This window comes from Delphinus delphis, chromosome 1, assembly GCF_949987515.2.
Source record: "Delphinus delphis chromosome 1, mDelDel1.2, whole genome shotgun sequence".
In the NCBI taxonomy this organism is placed as follows: domain Eukaryota; kingdom Metazoa; phylum Chordata; class Mammalia; order Artiodactyla; family Delphinidae; genus Delphinus; species Delphinus delphis.
In genome coordinates, this window is record NC_082683.1 from 83,302,169 (window position 1) to 83,323,609 (window position 21,441).

The 21,441-nt window shown below is 38.5% G+C and overlaps 1 protein-coding gene across 5 annotated transcripts in view; it reads left to right on the forward strand.

Annotated features, from left to right (window-relative positions):
* Window positions 1-11,277, forward strand: part of TLCD4 (TLC domain containing 4) — a 101,135-nt gene extending 89,858 nt beyond the window's left edge. For all 5 annotated transcript variants that reach the window (XM_060025985.1, XM_060025993.1, XM_060025977.2 and 2 more), the window contains one exon: window positions 10,402-11,277. In XM_060025985.1, the coding sequence (XP_059881968.1) occupies window positions 10,402-10,720 (319 nt within the window). In that variant the 3' untranslated portion in view covers window positions 10,721-11,277. The remainder of the gene's footprint in view (window positions 1-10,401) is intronic.
* The last annotated feature ends 10,164 nt before the right edge of the window (window positions 11,278-21,441 follow it).

Consider the following 21,441-nt stretch of genomic DNA (forward strand, 5'->3'; position numbering starts at 1 on the left):
CAGATTTGAGATTTTGAAGCAGGAGAAAATTAACCTTGACACGTAAAGGAACTTTAATTTGTTTCTGTTTGAAGCTCTTTTTGAAAAATCATAATATTAGAGAGTTTAACTTATTCTTTAATTTTGTAGTAAAAAGCTATGCTATACCTTTATTTAAAAGCTTCAAGTTTTTGTAAATTAAAAAATTGAGAAGTGGGGTTGGAATATGAGCAAGAAATGGTATAATGGAACAGCAACGAGATTATGACAAAATTTAGCACAGCTACTTAAGTACTGTTAGAGTTTTCCATAGTTTAATTGTTTTCTTTAGTTTGTGATATTTTTATGTTCTCTCTATTTTAGAGCTTTGTATACTTTAAGAAGACACATGGGATGCATGTGGTGGGGTACAAAGGTTAGACACCTGGGCTTCAGTTAATTTTCAGCTGCTGAGTTATACCCATGCCTCAGGTTTCTTTTTGTAAAAAGTAATTTAATGGTGGTAACTTCTTTTGCCTAAATGCCCTTAACTGTTATGAGGACATATTTTCGAATTGCTGTTAAGGTTAAATACCTTATAAAAACTTGTACCTATGCTCCTTAATATGTTCCTTCAGTATTTATTGAATACCTTCCCAGTACCTAAATGTTCCAGTCCCTGCCTCAGGGAGCTTCACTAGAGTGTCTGGTGTCATGTCTATGTTTGAGAAAATAGGACTTAATAATACAAAATAAAGAGCTAGTAAAATAAGACATTGTGTGAAAAAGGGCAAGAAGAAAAGTGCTGTTATTAATGGTTTAAAACAACCATTCTCAGACTTGTTGATCTCGTAAATTATTGAGGACCTCAATGAACTCTTACTTCCTATAGGCTGATAGCTATGGATATTTACCAGATTGGAAATTAAAACTGAAACATTTAAAAATATTTATTAGGTCATTTACTATTAACAATAATATTTCATGTTAATGTAATTTTTGTGAAAAATAAACTACATTGCCAAAATGAAAAATTTTTCGTGGGAACAGTGTTGTACATTTTTTGCAAATCTTTTTAATGTCTAGCATGATAGAATTCAGCTGGATTCTCAAGTTTGGTTCTGTTTTCAGTCTGTTGTGAAATGTTATTTTGGTTGAAGCATATAAAAAAATCTAACTCTCAGGGTTAACAGTGTAGTAGGTAAAGGAGTATTTTAGTAGCCTTTTCAAATAATTGTTGATATCCTGCTTTAATACTACACCAAAATATACCAAGAGGTAGTTTCTTAAAGATTAGTTAAATGTGGAATCTGAAACCTTATCAGTGGACTTTTGATACACTGTTATATTCAAATCCATTGGTCTGTCTTGTACTTCGAATCTTTTATGCATACATAATTTTGTGTCATTATGCCTTGGTCATTTAGAAAATATTGGTTCACTGAGTTATGTAGGTCTTATGATAAATGCTGATACATTTATTAGATAAATATTTTTTTAAAAACCCATTACTGACCTCATCAGAAAAGTTTTTAACTCTTCAGAGGCTATCCAAGAGTTTTTCTTCCAGACAACTGTGCTTTGTGTGTACTTCCCATTTTATCACAGAATATTAAAAAGACATGTACTCAAAACACATGATTTAATATAATTAATCATTCTTACTGCTTCATACAGGACATTCTTAAGTGAAACTTCTCCACTCAACCCCTCTTTTTTTGTTTTTAACTGCAAATATGTGGCATAGATTACAATGGCGACTAGTACCATTTTGTACCACTGCTATGATTTGTGCTAAGATGCCAATGGTCTTATCCATCAGTACTTTACACCATCGGAATAGAAGTCAGCACAATGAGAAAGGCAGATAATATTTTAGTATCATTATGAAAATAGTTTTCCCTTGTAGACTCCCCCAAAAGTCTCAGGGGCCCATGAATCACGTTTTGAGACCTATTATTGATTGATGTTAGTCATGCAAGGCTTCAAAGAGAAATTGGGACACATTCTTAAATGTTTTAGGATTTTTTTAAGAAGTGGATGGGAAAGGGAGAAGGGAGAAAGGCATGAACATAAGGTTTTGAAAAGTGGAATAAACATGCCATGTGAAAGAGAAACTTCATAGACTTGTAGGATCAAAGAGTATGTCTTAGGAGGATAGTGGATAGAGAGGGTGTTGAATGCCAGGGAAAGCTGATTGAACTTGACCAGTGGACAGTGAGAATGTATTCTAGTGGAGAAAGACATTCTGAAAATAACACTGAGTAATTCTAGTTTTGGGTATTTGTGGGATAGATGGTAAGATGAAAGGCAAAAGCTTGGGTTAGAAGGTTAACATACAGCTCTTAGTTGTGTGAATGACTGGTGTAATTTCATTAGTCCAGGAAATAAATAGGAGCCCAAATTAGGCAGTCATGATAGAGTAGATATGATGGAATAAAGGTTTTTGAGGGTAGAAAAAGTGAAATTGGTAATAAGAAATTAGAGATAGAGGAAAAAAGACAAATTTAAGATATTTTCTACATTGGACTTAGAAGAATGAAAAAGATGAGGATTAGGAAGAATAGGCGGGAAGATGATGAGTTTGCTTTGGAGATGCTGCGTTAGAGGACAAACAGAGCATCTGAGTGGAAATGTAGTAAGAGGTAGAGAGGCATTTTGAAATGATCAGATAGAGATTACATTTGAAGCCATGAGAAAAGATGGTGTTTAAAAGGTGTAAAGTTGAATGTCTAGAATCGAGAAGTAAGAGAAGGAAGAGTAGATACAATAAAGGAAAAGTTTAGAAGTAGAAGGGGAGCCAGAATAATATTGGGATGGAGGACAACTTTTCTAAAATTAAGTTTTCGAACTCCTAAATTTCCAGAGTTAATATTTGTTAAATACAGTGTTCACATGCATGAAAGAATTACATTTGCAACCAAGATAAAACCCAGGGGTCAGCTCACGACCCAGTCTCCATGTAGAGTCCCAGCAACAGTACAACATGTAAATCCTTATTGGAGTTTTTCCAAGGATGTCAACAAAGGTCCAGTTTGTTACAGCAGCACTTCTTAAAAGTCTCTTCATTCCTCTTGAACTCACAGTATCTCCTGGACCCTGTAGCTTTCCCAAAAGCTCACACTTCTGACTCTCAACTCCTAAAAGTCACCAAACCGGTACCATATAGGGGGATGGATCCTTTGCTCACATCCTCTTTTTTTTCTTTGTTTCTCTACCTGAAAGTAGCCCTCTCTCCTCTTTCCAAATGTGAATTATACCTGCTAATGCCTTGTTTTTACACTGCATGTGCTTACTACCGCACTCTGCACAATTAACTCCCAGGGAACTTAATCAAAAGCTCCAAGTCCCTTTAGAAGAGCTGGAGGAGGAAGAAGTGCTAAATGACCAAAGACAGAGTTTTCTCTGTGGGGTTGGGGAGGATTACACACACATACAATCAAGTATGCCTAAAACGCAACATGCATAAAACCAATACCCTACTCTTTGCCTAACCTCCCTTTCCTCCATGACCACCACCACAGAAAACTCCCATTATGAATCAGTGGGATCACCGTTGACTTAGTCATCCAAGTCAGAAACCTGGAGTCACCCTAGACTGTTCCTAGTCTGGAAGCAAGCCCAATCCATTTTATCTCCTAATATACTTCCTAATCCTTCCCCGACTTATTCCACTCCACCTGCTGTCATTATAATTTTTGGTCCTCGGTGTCTTTTCTTCTTTACCCATCTAAGTAATAACTGTGGATGGTGGTGAAAGACAGTGTTTTCCCTCTCTCCTTCCATCCCACCTGCATGTCTTCTTGCTTTCTTCTGCTCCTCTCCCTCTCGGCATCAACACATATATTCCCAAACTGTTAGCCTTTATTTGTTGGAATGAAGGGGTGTTCTCATTAGGTAAGAAGAGGTAGATTCCAATAAAATAAGTGGTCCTTCTGACATGAGAGAGAAAGATAAGGACAATTATATAAATATTATTTCGACTTGAATTAATATGTGAGTTATTTCCTTTGAAAGAGACTGGCTTAAAGATCAGGCACCAGTCACGTGGGAAAATTGGCCGAAGATAAATGCAGTGATTGTACAGTAAAGCCAAAGCACAAGTTCTTAAAGTCTAGATTTTTAGATAATCACCTTTCCAGACAACGAAAAATTTGGAAAATGCATAAAGTGCCGGAGAACAGGAAGTAGTCTAGGCTAAATGTAATGTAGGACTTGTGGCATCGAAGAGAAAAGGCTAGAAATGTAGAGTTAAGGGAGACCAGTTGGGTTATTGCAGTCATCTAGGTAAGAGACACCGAGGACCAAAAATTATAATGGCAGAAGGTGGAATGGAATGAGTCGGGGAAGGATTAGGAAGAATCTTAGGAGATAAAATGGATCGGGCTTGCTTCCAGACTAGGAACAATCTAGGGTGACTCCAGGTTTCTGACTTGGATGACTAAGGCAATGGTGATCCCACTGATTCATAATGGGAGTTTTCTGTGGTGGTGGTCATGGAGGAAAGGGATGTTAGGCAAAGAGTGGAGTATTGTTTTTATGCATGTTGGGTTTTAGGCATATTTGAGAATTGGTGGTTTGTCAGGTGAGGATGCTCAGCAATAAATGAGAAATATGGAACTACAAGTAGAACTTAAGAGAGGACTTGAAACCAGAGATTTCTGTCAGGGTGTTTGAGCCTTCGAGGAGGAAGAATTTTTCCTCTACTCATCAAGGTTCTTTGGTGGGTCTAATAATCAGTGTGACATAAGGCAGGTTAACAGAAGAAAAACATTTAATTACATATATGTGAGAGTCCCACAGGACAATGAGACCCAAGGACAAGCCGGGCAGTAGAGGCTCATAAGCCGTCTTGAGCTAAGGAGTGGGATAGGGGCTGCACGTAGGAGGGTGATTCACAGGACGAGAAGAAGAGCAGATGTTTGGAAATTAGATGTTTGTCCTGCCATACAGATAGATCATTCAGATAAAAAGTTATCTCTTGGTAATAGCTCTTTGTGGGCCAGGACACCTATCTAAATTGTTTCAGGTAATTCAGGGAGATGTAGGAGTTTTTCTTGAGTCTGCTGGGTCTTAGTTGCTTTCAGCTCAAAATATTCTGCATGCCAAAGTGGCACATTTTGGGAAGCTTGTTCTGAACCCCTTTAAGCCCATGGGAATGTATAAAATGGCCGTGATAGAGCATATGGAAGGGAGTGTGCCTGGGAAGCACAAATATTTAAGGGACAGGCAGAGGAAACGGAGACAGAAAAAGTATAGGTAGGGAATCAAGAGAAAACAGTATCGGGAGAGGAGAAAGCAAGTATGATGGTTGGCAGTGTCGTATGCTATAGAAAGGTCACCTGGGATGAAGGCTGAGATGAATCCACTGTCTTGGTTATGGGGATGCCACTGGTGATCAATTTCTTTTGTAGGGGAATGCAATCATATTGTACTGGGTTGTGAAGTATAGCCAGAATGTCTGTGAATACACTGTTGACTTCTCTTTTTAAGAGTTTAATAGGGAAGAAAAACAGAAGGAGAGATTTTTTGGATTAGAAAGAATCGGGCATGTTGGTAAGAGAGAAGAAAGAATCAACCTATACATGGGGAACTGGATGGAGCAAGGGAAAGGGGATAATTGATGGCCTAAAGTCACAGAGCATGGGTACAGAAGCAATTGGCCTTGGAGAGAAACCTCTTCATCTGAATATAGAGAAAAAGGTGCTTGAAAAGAAGATTTGAGGCCTTGGGGTCAGAGTTTGAGGAATTCATTTGATGGACTCAAATACCTTAGTAGTAGAAGAGGCCAGTTCCTCTGATGGAATTGAGAAGTAGAAGTGAATAAGGAAGGGAAGTGACTTGATTTGTGAGACAGAGGTTGGGGAGCAATTCTATGGAGAATGTGGAGTTAAGTAAAAGGAATGCCAAGCAAATTTGAGAATTCAGTTGAAATTCAGAGCTCTTTAAGTTACATTTGTGCTATTTATGTTAACATCAATATTAGTGAGTAATAATAGCTATTAATTGAGCTCCTAGTACAGGGGAGTTCTTATGTGTCAAAACAGCTTCATGGTATAAGGGAGGTGCTATCATTATCCCCATTTTGTAGGGATCAAACTGAGACATAGAGGTCAATAACAGAGAGGTAAGACCACACAGCTGCTAAGTGGCAGAAGCAGGTTTGAACCTGGGCCTTCTGACTGCAGAATACAGTACCCACCTTCCCTCTATACTCTGCCTAAGGAAAGCTGGCCTGATGAGAAGCTGGGGATAGGCAGCGTGAGTGTGATGGATGAAGGGGCAAGAGAACTGAGGGTGCCGATGTGTGTTCTGAAGGTAACTGAGTTCCAGTAGGTAGGAAAGGAAGTGAATCAAAGGCTGGTAGTGAGGGATTTGGGAGTGGAGGTCAAAAAAGAGATTTAGGTGGAATTGGGTAAAGAGAAATATGGGGTACTACGAGTTGTGCTTAGAAGGGGATGGGTTATTTGAGGTATAGCATTTCTGATTAAACCCAAGACCACCATGTAGTCAAAGAAAGGAATGGCTGAGGGTCAGAGGGGAAATCTTTGGAGTAGAGAAGTCTGGAGGATAGGAGATCTGGATAGAGCAAAAGATGTTGACTTTACTTCTTTAGTGACATTTTTCCTATTTGTGATACTATTTTATTAATTTGAGCATTACTCTCTAAATAGTTTGTTTTTAACTGTGTTGAATAATTTAGCCCTTCTCTTTTCACCCTACACATACTTATAAATTGTAATACCCGTCTTATCCTACAAATTATTTCTGTTTGATATTTTAATATCTCTGAAAAATATTTTAAGGTTTTTTTAACAGTTAATTTTTAGTTTCTGAAGTTGAGCAATTTCTAGCTTAGTCATGACTAATTCTGTCAAATTGAATATTAAGATACATGGACACATTTTACTACATTTACAACTTAACCTCTAAAATATAATGAGGTAACATTAGGCAAGATAGTTTTTTTTGAGGAGGAAAAAGTAGAATACAGCAAATACTAAATTTTTTTAAAATAAGCTTTTTACTTAAGAATAATTTTAGACTTCTAGAAAAGTTTCAAGGATGATTCAGAGGGTTCCCATATACCCCACACTCAGATTCTCCTATTGTTAATATTTACATTTGTATGGTACATTTGTCATAATTAATGAACAAATATTGATACATTATTATTAACTAAAGGTCATAGTATTTTCAGATTTCCTCAGTTTTTACCTAATGTCCTTTTTCTGCCCCAGGATCCCATCCGGGATACTACGTTGGATTTAGTTGTCACGTCTCAGACTCCTGGTTGTGATAGTTTCTCAGACTTCCGTTGTTTTTGATGACCTTGTCAGTTTTGAGGAGTCCTGGTCAGCTGTTTCGTAGAATATTTCTCAATTTGGGTTTGTCTGATGTTTTTCTCATGATTAGCCTGAGGTTATGGGGTTTTTGGAGGAAGACCACAGAGGTAAAGTGCCGCTCTCATCACATGATATCAGGACTCTACCTGCATAAACATGGATTGCCACTGTTGTTTCCCTTGTTCACCTGGCTGAGGCAGGGTTTGTAAGAGTTCTTAAAGTTAACTGTTTCCACCCCACCTGCCGTCTATACTGAACTCTGTAACGAAGTCCCCCCTTGAAGAGCGGGGAGTTATGCTTCACCTCTTTGAGGGTGCAATATCTACATAACTTATTTGCAATTATTCTGTACAGGATATTTACCTTTTCTCCCCTATTCATTCACTCATTCATTCATTTATATTACCGTGGCTTCACGGATATTTATTTTATACTTTGAGTTTGAATCCAATACTACATTACTTATTTTGTTCAAATTGTTACAACGTTTGCCATTGGGAGCTCTTTCAGTCGTCTTCTGTGTCCCTTTGACATAACTTCATCATCTTTTTTGGAGCACTTCTTTATTTTCTGATACTAAAAAAATACTCTAGATTTATATTGTGTATTCTCTGTCCCAGTGCTAGAATCAGCCATTTCTCAAGGAGTCTTGTTTTCTTTTATTGGACAATGGTATTAGAAACCAAAATATGGGCCCTGGGTGTGCTCATTGCTACTGGGGCATCATTGTTTCTATGCCCTCCCAGCTGACAACTTGGAAATGTACTAACCTGTGTATACACACATATCTATAATTATTTCTATATATGTCCACCTGTATATATGTATTAAACTAAGCATGAGTTTATACTGAAGTTTCCAGCTCTAATCCAGTATCATGTGGATCAATCTAATCTTTTGCACTCAATTATCTGTAACCTTCCAGTCCCACAATGAGAAATCTGGTTCCCACTTCACCATCAGACAAATTTACTTATTTGTTAAATACCAGTATACATGTATAATGGTTTCAGAATTGTTAACCTCTTCCCCCATGAGATAACAATTTTACCAGCTAGAGCAAAGTGCCTATGTACAGTTTCTTTTGTCTTTAGTCTTATGGTCTTAATTCATTTTCAAAGTTACTTAGGTCACCTATTTTTACCCCACTCCCTCCAGTGAGGTTATGTCATGTATTTGGAATGCAGTTAGATTCTTTTGTCACAGGCTACATTCTGCCTGGCATGCCCCAACCTCCTATTGATTTTTTAAAAATTTGCATACACTCTTCATCTGTTCCATGGGTTTTGACAAATGCATAATGTCATATATCCCCCACTACAGTATCATACAAAATTGTTTCACTACCCTAAAATATTGCCTGTGTTTCACCTATTCTACCCTCTCCTGCTCTCCCTGAACCTCTGGCAGCCGCTGATCTGTTTTTTTGTCTTTATAGTTTTGCTTTTTCCAGAATGTCATATAAATGGAAGCATACAGTAGGTAGCATTTTTCAGATCGGCTTCTTTGATTTATCAATATGCATTTAAGATTCACCCATGGTGTTACATGAATTGATAGTTTGTTCTTTTTTATCGCTGAATAGCATTTAATTGTATGTACATACCACAATTTACTTATCCATTCACGTACTACATTGTGAATAACATTATGAAGCAACCTATAACATTTTGGTTGCTTCTAGTTTGGGGCAATTATGAATACGGCTGGTGTAAACACTTGCATGCAGGTTTTTGTGTGGACATATATTTTTAAATCAATTGAAAAAATACCTGGAAGTGTGATTGTTGGATTGTGTGCTATGAATATGTTTAGCATTATAACTGCAATGCTGTCTTTTGAAGTGACTTCACCATTTTGCATCCCCACCAACAATGAATGAGTGTTCGTATTGTTCCACATCTTTGCCAGCAATTGGTATTGTCAGATTTTCAGATTTTAGTCATTCTAATAGATATGTAGAAGCATGTCATTGTTTTAATTTACATTTTGCTAATGACAAATGATTTTTAGTATCTTTTTATATGCTTTTTTTCCTTTTGTTTATCTTCTCTGATGAGGTGTTTAAGATCTTTTCCCCATGTTTTAATTAGGTTGTTTCTTTATTGCTGAGCTTTAAGAGTTCTTTATATATTTTGGATATAAGTGCCTTATCATATATGTATTCAGTAAACAATCTCTCCCTGTGTTTGGATGTCTTTTCATTTTCTTTTGACAGTGCCTCTCACAGAGCAAGTTTTTAATTTTAGCAAAGTCCAACTTATATTTTTTTCTATGGATCGTGCTTTTGGTATTATATCTAAAATACTATCATCAAACCCAAGATCATGCAGATTTTTTCCTGTTTTTTTTCTAGAAGTTTCACAGTTTTGCATTTTACTTTTAAGTCTGTGGTCCATTTCAAGGTAATTTTTGTGTAAGATGTGAGGTCTCTGCCTAGGTTTATTTTTCTGCAATATGGATGTCTAATTGTTCCAGCACTGTTTGTTAAAAAGAGTGTTTTTCCTCCACTGAATCACCTTTACACCATTATCAAAAGTCAATTGAGTATATTTGTGTGGGTCTGTCTATGGGCTCTCTATTCTGTTCCATTGGCCTGTCTGTCTGTTCTTTTACCAATGCCGTGCTGTCTTGATTATTGTAGCTTTATAGTAGGTCTTGAAAGTTAATCTATCAGCTTTATTCTTTTTCAGTATTATGTTGACCATTCTAGGCCTTTTGTCTTGCCACATAAATCTTAGGGGGGTGTTCTGAGTTTTAAAAATGAAAAACTAGGGGCTTCCCTGGTGGCGCAGTGGTTGGGAGTCCGCCTGCCGATGCGGGGGACACGGGTTCGTGCCCCGGTCCGGGAAGATCCCACATGCCGTGGAGCGTCTGGGCCCGTGAGCCATGGCCGCTGAGCCTGCGCATCCGGAGCCTGTGCTCCGCAACGGGAGAGGCCACAACAGTGAGAGGCCCACGTACCGCAAAAAAAATAAATAAATAAAAAATAAAATGGGATTGGTAAATATTTAAAAAAAATAAAAATGAAAAACTAGAAATTGTTAATCCTCAGAGATACAGAATAAATGTGATGTTTCTTTAATTTTTTTCCCAGGTGGTTCTTTGAGGCTCTGAAGTATCCTAAGTTTTCCAAAGCTAATGTCATCAATGGAATACTCATGACTGTGGTGTTCTTCATAGTGCGGATTGCCTCCATACCTCCTTTTTATGGCTACATTTACTCTGTGTTAGGAACGGAAGCCTACCTGAGGCTTGGATTTTTAATTCAGTGTTCCTGGATCTCTACTTGTGTTGTTTTGGATGTAATGAATGTCATGTGGATGATCAAAATTTCAAAGGGGTGCATCAAAGTCATCTCTCTCATAAGACAAGAGAAAGCCAAAAAGAGTCTTCAGAATGGAAAACTTGACTAAAAGTGGGCTATTGATAAGCATACTTCGTGATTACCCACATTATATCTTCTGATAGGTTGAATTCTTGGCATGTTCTTGTGCTTCTTTATTAATTATACTTGTTATTCTTGGTTTCAATGTCCTTTTTTTCCTAACTGTTAGAAAAGAGAAACTAAAATTTAGTTTTTATCTGAAGATTTATTTTCTGATATTCTTCGGCATTATAAGCATGGATAAAATCTTAAAGATTTAAATAAAAATGTATAAATATGGTGGTGAATCTTTTTAGAAACCTGTTAACCAGCATTGGTATTTTTCTCTGTGAAAACATGACTTTGCTAATTTGGTGCACTTGGTTTTATGTCACCGATTTTGCTGAAAGAATGGGAACTGCTTTAAAATCTGTAGATAGCTCTCCACATTTTGTTGTATTGCACTCATTTCTTACTATGGCTGTCAGTACCTGTGTAGTGTTTAATTTCCAAATTGTTGAAATGTTCTTTTTCTTAGGCTATTAGAAGTGATGTCTTTTTCATTTAGATATGCTGTCATCTACTAATAATGAAGTATTTTGCTTATTTGGGGAATCTTTAATTAGTTAACTTATGGGAAATATTTCTTGCATTTTCAGATTTTTCTGACATCACTTTATTATTTCTATTTTAAACATTTTTTCAAATTATTGCTTTTTTCTTTTGTAGTAAAGCTTAAGACCAATCTAATAGAGCTCCTTAAGAGATGAATTCTTCCTCCTAAACATGCATGTTCTAGATGACTATTTGGGCTACTAGGAGGAATCATTAAGAAAAAAGCTTTAACACTGCTGTCTCTATCTGCACCCCTTGCACTTTTTCTATGAAAAATATATTATTTCTATTTGCAAAACCTCCCCTGAGTTCAGAACCCAACATCAGCACCAAAATCTCATGCAATATGTATTTATCATGCTCCTAAGGTAGGCCTCTTCTTGATGAGACCAAGGCTACAAAACAAAATCAGTATTCATGTTTTACTCACAATTTACACCCATGCTTTTGCTTAACCAGCACTTTGAGTGCTTTGAATTTGTGTCTTTCCTAAAGGATAGGAAAACAATAGATAATTTAATCCAAGCATTCTGATTATCAATATTATTGCTTTATCTGAGGATAAATGACTGGTGACTTATTTTTTCTGTTTGTGGGTATGTTTGTGTTTGCTTTGGTCCTTACAACCCAAATATAGAATTATATAGTTAGCTATTATTGCCTTTATTTATTTTTCTCAAGTACTTTAATGATCATCCTTACCTAAGGAAAAAAATTAATCAGCGGTAAATACTAGAATTTAGTTGAACCCAAACCAGAAGATCTAATTCATTCCGTTTGAAGGAGAATGTGTGACTTACTCTTATTGTCCATGTTATGATGATGAAGGGAGGCTAGCTGGATATTTCAGGACTTCTGATTTGATTGATTTGGCTGTCCCATGCAGATGGGGCCTGATACATTGTAGAACATTTGAAGAAGGTAATTGAGATCTCGGTCAGTAACTAAATGAAAAATTGAAATTGATTGGCTTATACCAGGTACACTTATTTTTGAAAGACTTAATTAAAGTAATATAAAATATAGGTATTTGTTTTTAAATCTGCTAATATTACATTGATAATTTGTTACTAAATTTAGTGCCTTCTACACATAGGCACTTAAACAGGTATTGGTTGTTTAGCAGGGGTAGGAAAGCACGTGGCTTTATCTTGTTCTTTTCTTGCTCTTTTGCAAGAAAAATGGCTTTTTAAAAGGAAAACATTTATATTAGAAAACTATTTTGGAAATTCATTCCTTTAGGAAGAAACAAAACTTGAAATATTTTTGACTTTGGATATTTCTGTAGCTTCTGAACACAGATTTTAAACCCACCATCAAAAGGAAGACAATATAGGGCTTCCCTGGTGGCGCAGTGGTTGAGAGTCCGCCTGCCGATGCAGGGGACACGGGTTCGTGCCCTGGTCCGGGAAGATCCCACATGCCGCGGAGCGGCTGGGCCCATAAGCCATGGCCCCTGAGCCTGTGCATCCGGAGCCTGTGCTCCGCAACGGGAGAGGCCACAACAGTGAGAGGCCCGCGTACCGCAAAAAAAAAAAAAGGAAGACAATATAAAGCTATATATTAGTGAGTTTCAATATAGCAATTTCCATTTTTATAGTTATTTCATGCTTAAAACTTCATTTTTACTTTCACCAACAGCACCTTTCTGCAGTATAACCCCTCACTAAGTAAGTGTAATTAAAATATCAATGTGTTGAACTAAAGTTTGTTATTCCCTTAGTCAGCAATTCTTATTTTAAGCTGGCTGCACGATAGTTAATTTAATATCCAGATTTAATATCCAAAAGTAGTTTCTATGCATTTCCTCACAAAACAGACATGAAATGAAAAAGACACTGCAAGCTGCCATGCTACTTGAAGGCAGATCTTTACAGGAGCTATACTTTGCTGTTCTGTGATTGTATCCACCTACGTAAGATACAAGTAGTTAAAGACAGAACATTTCATTTGTTAAATGATGAATTTTTTCATTTATTAAATGACAAACTTTTGCTACACATTTTACGTATTAAATATTTTGACTACATGGATTAATTTAAATGATTCTATTAGGCATTCTGATATTTAACAACTTAAAATATTTATAGAAAATGAAAGCAAATTGGTATAAATTTTTAAGCAACTCTATTTTTGTAGAAAAAGATCAGTGACAACCTGTAACTATAAAGATGTTCTCTGAACGTGTAGTACTCTAGAAAATAAAAATTCTTACAAAATTTTGAAAATGAATGAAAATCAACAAATAACATGCAAGATCATAAACTGCATTAGATATTTTATTTGGGAGAATTTAGAAATTATGAGCTTTAGTTTATAGCGTCTGCATTATTGTGCCTAAGATCTTTTTAATGAATATTATTTGCATTTACTTAAAACAATATGGAGTTATATCTGAATGCAAAGAAATGAACTCCTGCTTAAATTGTCTTGATACATCATAGTAAGTTGAAATGTAATTTTTATTCCAACTGTTCGTTTTGGTATTTCATGGATTAGCCGTATGTTAAGAGAAATAATGTCCTCACCATTCCTAAGAGTGACTGATATACTGTGGATGACCCAGTACTGTTGTAAAGGACTAGTTTTAGAAACTACCTAGTTTATAGGTGTTTGAATCAAATTCTTTTCTAAATTTTAATAACCTATTTGACTCAAATCAAAATTTTGCTAAAAGTATCAGTTTTTAAATTGTATGCTTTCTCTGAGGTGCATTGGGCATTTGGAGAATGGTTCTTCCCTTTACTGTTGGTTACACCAGTTTTTATCATGTATTTAGAAATATTCTTCTCATGGAGATATACAGGGGAAAAATGTGTTGTAATATTCATGTTTGTTCTGCTTCATTTTTAAGGAAAATAAACATGTTCCAAAAGACACTATTAAAATAAGTGTTTGAACAAATTTCAGTTTCTAGGTTACTCTTCACTCCAAATATGTAAATATACATTTGAATTGGCTTTAAGTGGTTTAATCTGTTGGATGAAATTGAAAATTCCATGTCATTGTTGACATCATCAGTTATACGTCATAGAAGACTATGTATTTATGTGTTTTGGATTCCATAAGAAGCGAACTGGTATAATTTTATCAGAAGTGTGGTACAGTATGTCTCAACAGGTACAAACCAGCACAGCAGCGAGACCCCTCCTGTGCTGAGAGGCCTGGGGCACACACACACACCTTCCCAGCCTTAACCACAGCAGGTTGACAATAGACACACTAAACCTACTGAAAGTGAATCCTGACTTGAAAAACACGTGTGATATGTGTGAGAACAAGGAAAAGCCAGCAGGACCTGGGGTTGGAGGAGACAGCATGACTGATTTGCCCTTAAGAGCCATGATGCTCCTCCTTCAATCCAGAAGTTTTCTCTCTGAATCCCTTGAGCCTTCCATCTCTTCCTCCTAATACCCTAAAGACTTCATCAGCACCTCCCTCCTTTATACTAACACCTTTCTATGTCAACTTTTGAGACCTCCCCATACCTGTAAGCTTGCCAGTCTATTGTGGCAAATTTAAAAGTTCGCAAGTGTGTTCTTTCATTGAAAAAAAACCCCCAAAAACATTGCAGTAAGTTTCAGTAGTGAACAAACCATAATTTATTAAGAGGCTATAGGAAGCCACTTAACATTTAATAATACTTATTTACAACACCAAGCAAAGCTTATAATGTTATGGTTTTATTGAGAAACACCTGTAGTCTCTTTCTTAAACTGGCTTAGCAATAAGAGCTTTATAACATGTTTCAGCTGGGGATTCATTGCAAGCATGTAAACTATCTAAATGTTCTTCCTCAGACCCTCTGACAGGCAGAGGAGGAACCGAGGTAGCTGTGTGTTATGAGGAGGGTGTGCTGGCCTGTGGCAGCATTACTGAGTCCTCGTTCATCAAGCAAACTCAGTTATGGTCCTGTTTCTTTTAAAAACAAGCTTATAGCGAGTGGATTACTCAGGGTGTTTTCCAAAGTACAACACCCAAGGATTTGAGCCCTGTCCCTTTTTAGCCCAGACCTCTTAACTATCTCTGTTAGCTTTGATAAGGTCATACCTTTCTTTGGAAGATATTTTGGGTGGCAGTGAAGGTAAAGATTGGTTTGTTTGCATTGAAAATGTTTACACTGATTCCCTGTAAGCAGTAGACAGTTTTGAAATCAGGCCCGATATTTAAGACCAAAAAAAAAAAAAAAAAAATTCTAAATCTCAAAGATAAAAATACCTCTGGCTGAAAACTCGTTAATTATTATCTGTATGTTTTTTCCTTTATATCTTTATGTAATTCTTTCTGTAATTAAGTGTGCATTAAGGTATTTGCCACTTCTTGGTTAATGAAGCATAAAAATATAACTAAATAAAATATGCCCTATATTTTTCTGTTTCTTGCTTGGTTTGCTTCTAATACGATTATGTCTACTTTTTACTCAAGGAATTTTTGCACAGATAATACTCTTACTAACTTGTAACTGGGATGAGTTATGAGATTTGGGGGTAATTATTTGATTTTGTAATGATAACTTTTAGACATAGATTTAATTTGAAAAAGTTACTTGAAACCTGAAGTAAATGTGACAGCTATAGTGATACACAATTTTTCTCTGAGAATATATCACATTAATATTTAATTGTCAAAGATTTTAGAAGTCTTTCAAAATACATTTATTACCTTTGAGAACACACCTTCTAATGTACTTCCATAAGGCTGAAGAACTTTTATTTACAGAATGTAAGACTTGGTAATTTACAAATCAGTGTTACTCAGATTTATCAGATATTAAAATAGCAACTTAGTATTCTTGTTTTGTTTCTGGTGGTGCTTTGGAGGGGTTAGTGGACATCTTTAGGTATTTCCCTTAAAATTTTGAAATGTTTGTATACTTTGTATGTGTGCCATTTTAAAGTATATGCAAGTTCTAAGCAATAATCTGCATGTTATACAAGGTTGGCATTACTTTGTCATGACAATTTTATTATTTTAAGAATGTATAAAATCAATATCCTATATATAAATCACTCCAAACCCACCCCCCAATGAAAACACTGGGATTTTCTTGTGTTAGAACACTACTAATAATGTGGTGCAAAGCTTTGTATTTTGTGAAAAAAATAAAATCACAATTATTTAGTGCAAAAGTTTGAGTCTACAAGGTGTACGCTTGAATAATAATTAATGGGTGATAAAAATTACTTTTCTCACATCCAATCATCTCTCCTAGCATCTGAATCCTAACGTTAATATTCACTCTTCATGATGCTTGTAGAGCTAGTTTACCCCCTTCCCTCCCTCCTTTCCTCCCTTCCCCCCCCTCCCCCCCCCCCCCCCCCCCCCCCCCGAGGCCCCAGCCTTGTAGCAAATCAGAAGGCACAGCAAACATTTTAGTCCTGCTTATTAAGGGAAGGAATGGTGCTATCTAATCAATAGGCTCCTTTAGATTGAGTAAGACTTTGGCAATTATGTTTTTAATCTCCTTCCCTTTGTCCCTCAGGCCTCTCCTGTGGTCTTTAGTGTTTTTCCCAAATGTCTTGGCTGGAATTCCTACCTTCCCAAATTGCCTGTGGTCTTAACGTTGCATCTTGGTCTGAGACTATCCAGTAGATCAGGAAGCAGAGCGCTAATTGAATAGAATACTGAAGTGGTTTGGCCTTTGGAGAGTAGCATGAGTCATGCTTCAGAACATGCCTAAAATGTTGTGTCAGGACTGGCAAAGGAACAGCTGAATTTCAAAATTAAAATAGCAGTCACAGCTGTCAGTGGAGGCAGGTCACAGGTAAAATTCCAAGGATTCAGAAGTCCTCTAAGCAAGTGGAAATGGGCGCTCTCTCCCCTACCTCAGGCTGTCTCAAAGATGAGACACCCTTTATTCTCCTATTTTCCAGTCTTCATCAAAGCCTGCATACTGCTTTCCCTCCCTTTTGATTGTCCTTAAACATATACAAAATAAGCGATGATGGCAGATTTGCAACTTTCGCTCATGTGAGTAACTGATCATCTGACAGATGTTCCTGGATGCTCCCACAAAATTAGGCTCTTCACCTATGGCCTGTGTACCCCCTTCTGCCCAATGAGCCCATTGTTGCTTCTGGCACAGTGCTCCTAGGTCCTCCCTGCCCTGGCTAAACAGCCCCTTCCTCTTTTCATCTACCCCCAGCTAAATTTTACTGCCACATCTAGTTTTATTATTTTCCCCAAATCTTTGGTTATACCACTCCAGAAATTACCTGAGCAGAACTTTCAAAGAAGGTGACTTGTAGGGAGAAAGGAAAAGTCAGTAATGGTGGGCTGCATTTCTGCTGAGGATAAAGTTCAAGGACAGATGAAAATTTGGAAAGAATGACACAGGAAAGGAAGGAGAAAGGACTTCAGAGAATAAGAAGAATAAGAAAATGCTATGTACGTGTCCACTGCATTGGGTGACATGAACCTATCAAGAAAAATGAATATAGTGAAATTCCTATACGTGGTATAAGAATTTTAATGTCTTTTCTATATTAAGATAAAATATGTACATTATTCATTTTAGATGCCTTTCTATATGTATGTGTTTATATGTAGGGATATTGTGTGTGTGTGTGTGTGTGTGTGTGTGTGTGCGCACATACAAGAGAGCATATCTTAGCAGTGTTTCACCCACTGCGGACAATCAGATGCCTTGCTGTGGACGCAGGAATGAGGAGGTGACCTTTGTGGAGCAGTGGTCCTAGTGGGCTGCCTGAGCCTGCAGGAAACTCCATGTCCTGAGAGCTGTTGTAGTTACCAAAAGCCAAACTATGCCCAACAATTCAACTTCCTGGAATGATTAGTGTTGTCAGGTAGCCTCATCATGAGAGGTTTTAGAAGATCATGAGCAGTTTCTAAAGTCTACTGTGCTGTGGACGGAAAGGAGGCATGAATGGATGCGACACAAGAGGGTAGGATTTTGTTTGAATTGTAAATTGGAAAAGAGCAATTTGGAAAGCGAGGTGCCTGAGAGCCTAAGGGAACCAAGAAGATGTATCTTTTTTTTTTTTTTAAGAGATATCTTTTTATTTATTTATTTATTTATGGCTGTGTTGGGTCTTCGTTTCTCTGCGAGGGCTTTCTCTAGTTGTAGCAAGCGGGGGCCACTCTTCATCGTGGTGCGCGGGCCTCTCACTGTCGCGGCCTCTCTTGTTGCAGAGCACAAGCTCCAGATGCGCAGGCTCAGTAGTTGTGGCTCATGGGCCTAGTTGCTCCGCGGCATGTGGGATCTTCCCAGACCAGGGCTCGAACCCGTGTCCCCTGCGTTGGCAGGCAGACTCTCAACCACTGCGCCACCAGGGAAGCCCTAGAAGATGTATCTTAATCTCTGTGAATCTTAGTTTACCTGTAAAAACATTTGAAGTATCTCTGATGTTTCTTCCAACTCTTGCGTCATATTTGTAAGAGCTTCAATTTGAACAAAACAACTAGGAAGGAGCAGAAGTAGCTCTAAGCTTGGTCATGTGATTGAAATAACATTTGAGGGAGATTCTCAGTGTCCAGTGAATGGGAGGACAGAGATAGGTTAGTGATGGAGAAACCAGCCAAGCAACTACAAAGTGGTTAGTTAAGCCAGATGTGTGCCCAAGACAAGGAAGAAAAAATAGATGGGCCAGATCTGATAAATATTGCAGAGGGAGAGCCAAAGAGATTAGAAAAACTCAATGTGACTCACGAATGGGTCTGTGGAACTGAAAGGTGACAGATGCTAGTGGTTGTGACATCAGAATGTGGGGTGCCATGGACTGAGCGGGAGGTTGGAGAGTAGGCAGCTCTTAGGGGACGTCGTGGATGAGACGGAAAAGGGGGAAGTAAGGTCTGGGGTCTTTTGCCATGAATGAGGAAAGAGAAGGTATGGTAGTGGAAGGGCAGAATGGAGCCTGTGGTGGGTGTCACATAACGGCAACGTGAAGAATTCAATCTGGGAGAAAGAAAATGTCTCTCAAAGTGCCTCACTGTCACTGTGTGGTTTCAACTGCTTTTCTCATTTCGGACCCACAGTCTTGCCTTGACCCCTCGTGTCTGCGTTCCAGGTTCCTGACCGGTCACTGATTCAGGCTCTCCACTCCATCCTCATGAATCATTACTCCCCATGGTGTCTGCCCAGTGCCATCCAGAGTTTGGGAAAGGTCTAGAGATGATGGTAAGAGGCCCAAAGAACAAGGCCCTTCTATGGAGTCTGGCTGCAGGCCCCTGGAGAGGGCGCAGCCTTGCAATGGGATTGACTCCTCAGGTGAGCTGGTCTTTGGATGGTGAGAGGAGGGGCAGAAGTTCCAAGGGTGTAGCAGAAGCTGGCGTGTCCTGGAGCAGGGGCAGGGAGGCTGCAGTGATTGTGCTAGGGCTCCAGTCTTAGTTCATGAATCGCCAAGGGGTTCCCTCCCGGACTGCCGTAGTCTCCTGATCGGTCTCTTCCACTCCACGCTCTCCCTGCTCATCCATCACCCCTGCTACTGACCAACACATTTAAAAACACAGCTTCAATTTGTGCCACAGCCCTCCTCTACTCCCAAGTCTAAATTCCTTAAACCAACTCCATCTACTCAAGCCCCACCAGCTGGATACCATGACCAGCACCCGCTCGTCCAGCCACAAGCCTTTGCACTTGCTGTGCCTCTTTCCGCTCACACATCTGTCGCCTACTCATGCTCGAGACACGTATTAAGAGTACTGGTTCCGGGCTTCCCTGGGGGTGCAGTGGTTGAGAGTCCGCCTGCCGATGTAGGGGACACGGGTTCGTGCCCCGGTCCGGGAAGATCCCACATGCCGCGGAGCGGCTGGGCCCGTGAGCCATGGCCGCTGAGCCTGCGCATCCGGAGCCTGTGCTCCACAACGGGAGAGGCCACGACAGTGAGAGACCCGAGTACCGCAAAGAAAAAAAAAAAAAAAAGTACTGGTTCTTTTTTTACCAACACAAAACAAAACAGACAAATGAGTTCAGGTAGAACTGAGAGGAATAAGCTCATCGAATCATTTTAATATTTATTAAGCACTGGCTAGATTGCAAAGTGGGTTCCTGGAACAACCGGGGTGAAGAAGCCCATTCTTGCCTGCGTCTGGATCTCAGAACTTCCTATCCTGAGTAAGCCTCTGAGCCACAGCCACGCTGTTATGTTTTCTCTCAGCCTAAAGGTCAAAATTAGTTCACCCACCTCCACTGATTGGGCAAGTTGTGGGGGCTCAGCCCTCTTCAGCCTCCTGCACAGACTTTGATGTTTTTGAGTAACGTGGAGGAAGGACTTCATCTGGGAGCCTGGAAAACTGAATCCCAGTTCTGGCTCTACCACCGACCACTAGCCATCTTAGCCAAGTGCTTTCACCTCACTGGCATTTGTTTTTTCATCTGTAAAGTGAGGAGTTGAATTGGGAATTGAAGGCCCCTTTTCTTTCGAATTCTATGATAATGGTAATTAGAATCAGGGTTAGGGTTTAGCCCAGGGTATGGCAGACCCGGCAGACTGCAATTCTAGTATATTGGTTTAAGTTGTGTAAGTTTTGGGGAGCCGGCTTAGATTCTACTTTTGATCGTGACTGTATGCCCTTGAGTGAGGCCCCTTGTTTATGATTCTACCTTCCTCACTTGCAAGAGGAGATGGTATCACTTGCAATCAATGAAGCTAGCCAGAAAGGCTGAGTATAATGTTTGCTGAGTGCTTCAGCATTTTTAGGGGAAAGAGATAAAGTTTTAATGATGTTCTTTCCCACTATATTTCAAGCCAATTTTTAAAGTGCTTTTCCTAGTGTTAACCTTTGGAAGATGTAAACATCTTGATCGTGGTATCCAAATATGGAACCCATTTTCTTTGTTTCCCACAATGAAATATCAGAAAGGAAAATAGGTGACTGATGAAAATGTAAATAGTAAGTTATTTATTTCTTTCTCTCCAAAACAAAAAATCTGAAAATCTGAACCCAATTATTTTGAGGAGCCAGTTACCATCAATGGGTCAATTACCTTGATTGACTCCGTATTGTGTAATCGGACTTTCCATAAGATTTCTGTGTTCTTAGTGACCCTGAGTGTGGGCTGCTGGAGTTGTTTGGTGGACTTTGTGCAGAGGCCAGGATGAACTGGGGTGGGGGAATTATGCTGACAGTGTTTATTGTCTGTGACTTGGTTGGGTAGTATACTTGTTTCCTGCAACTTGATTGGTCTTATCTGAC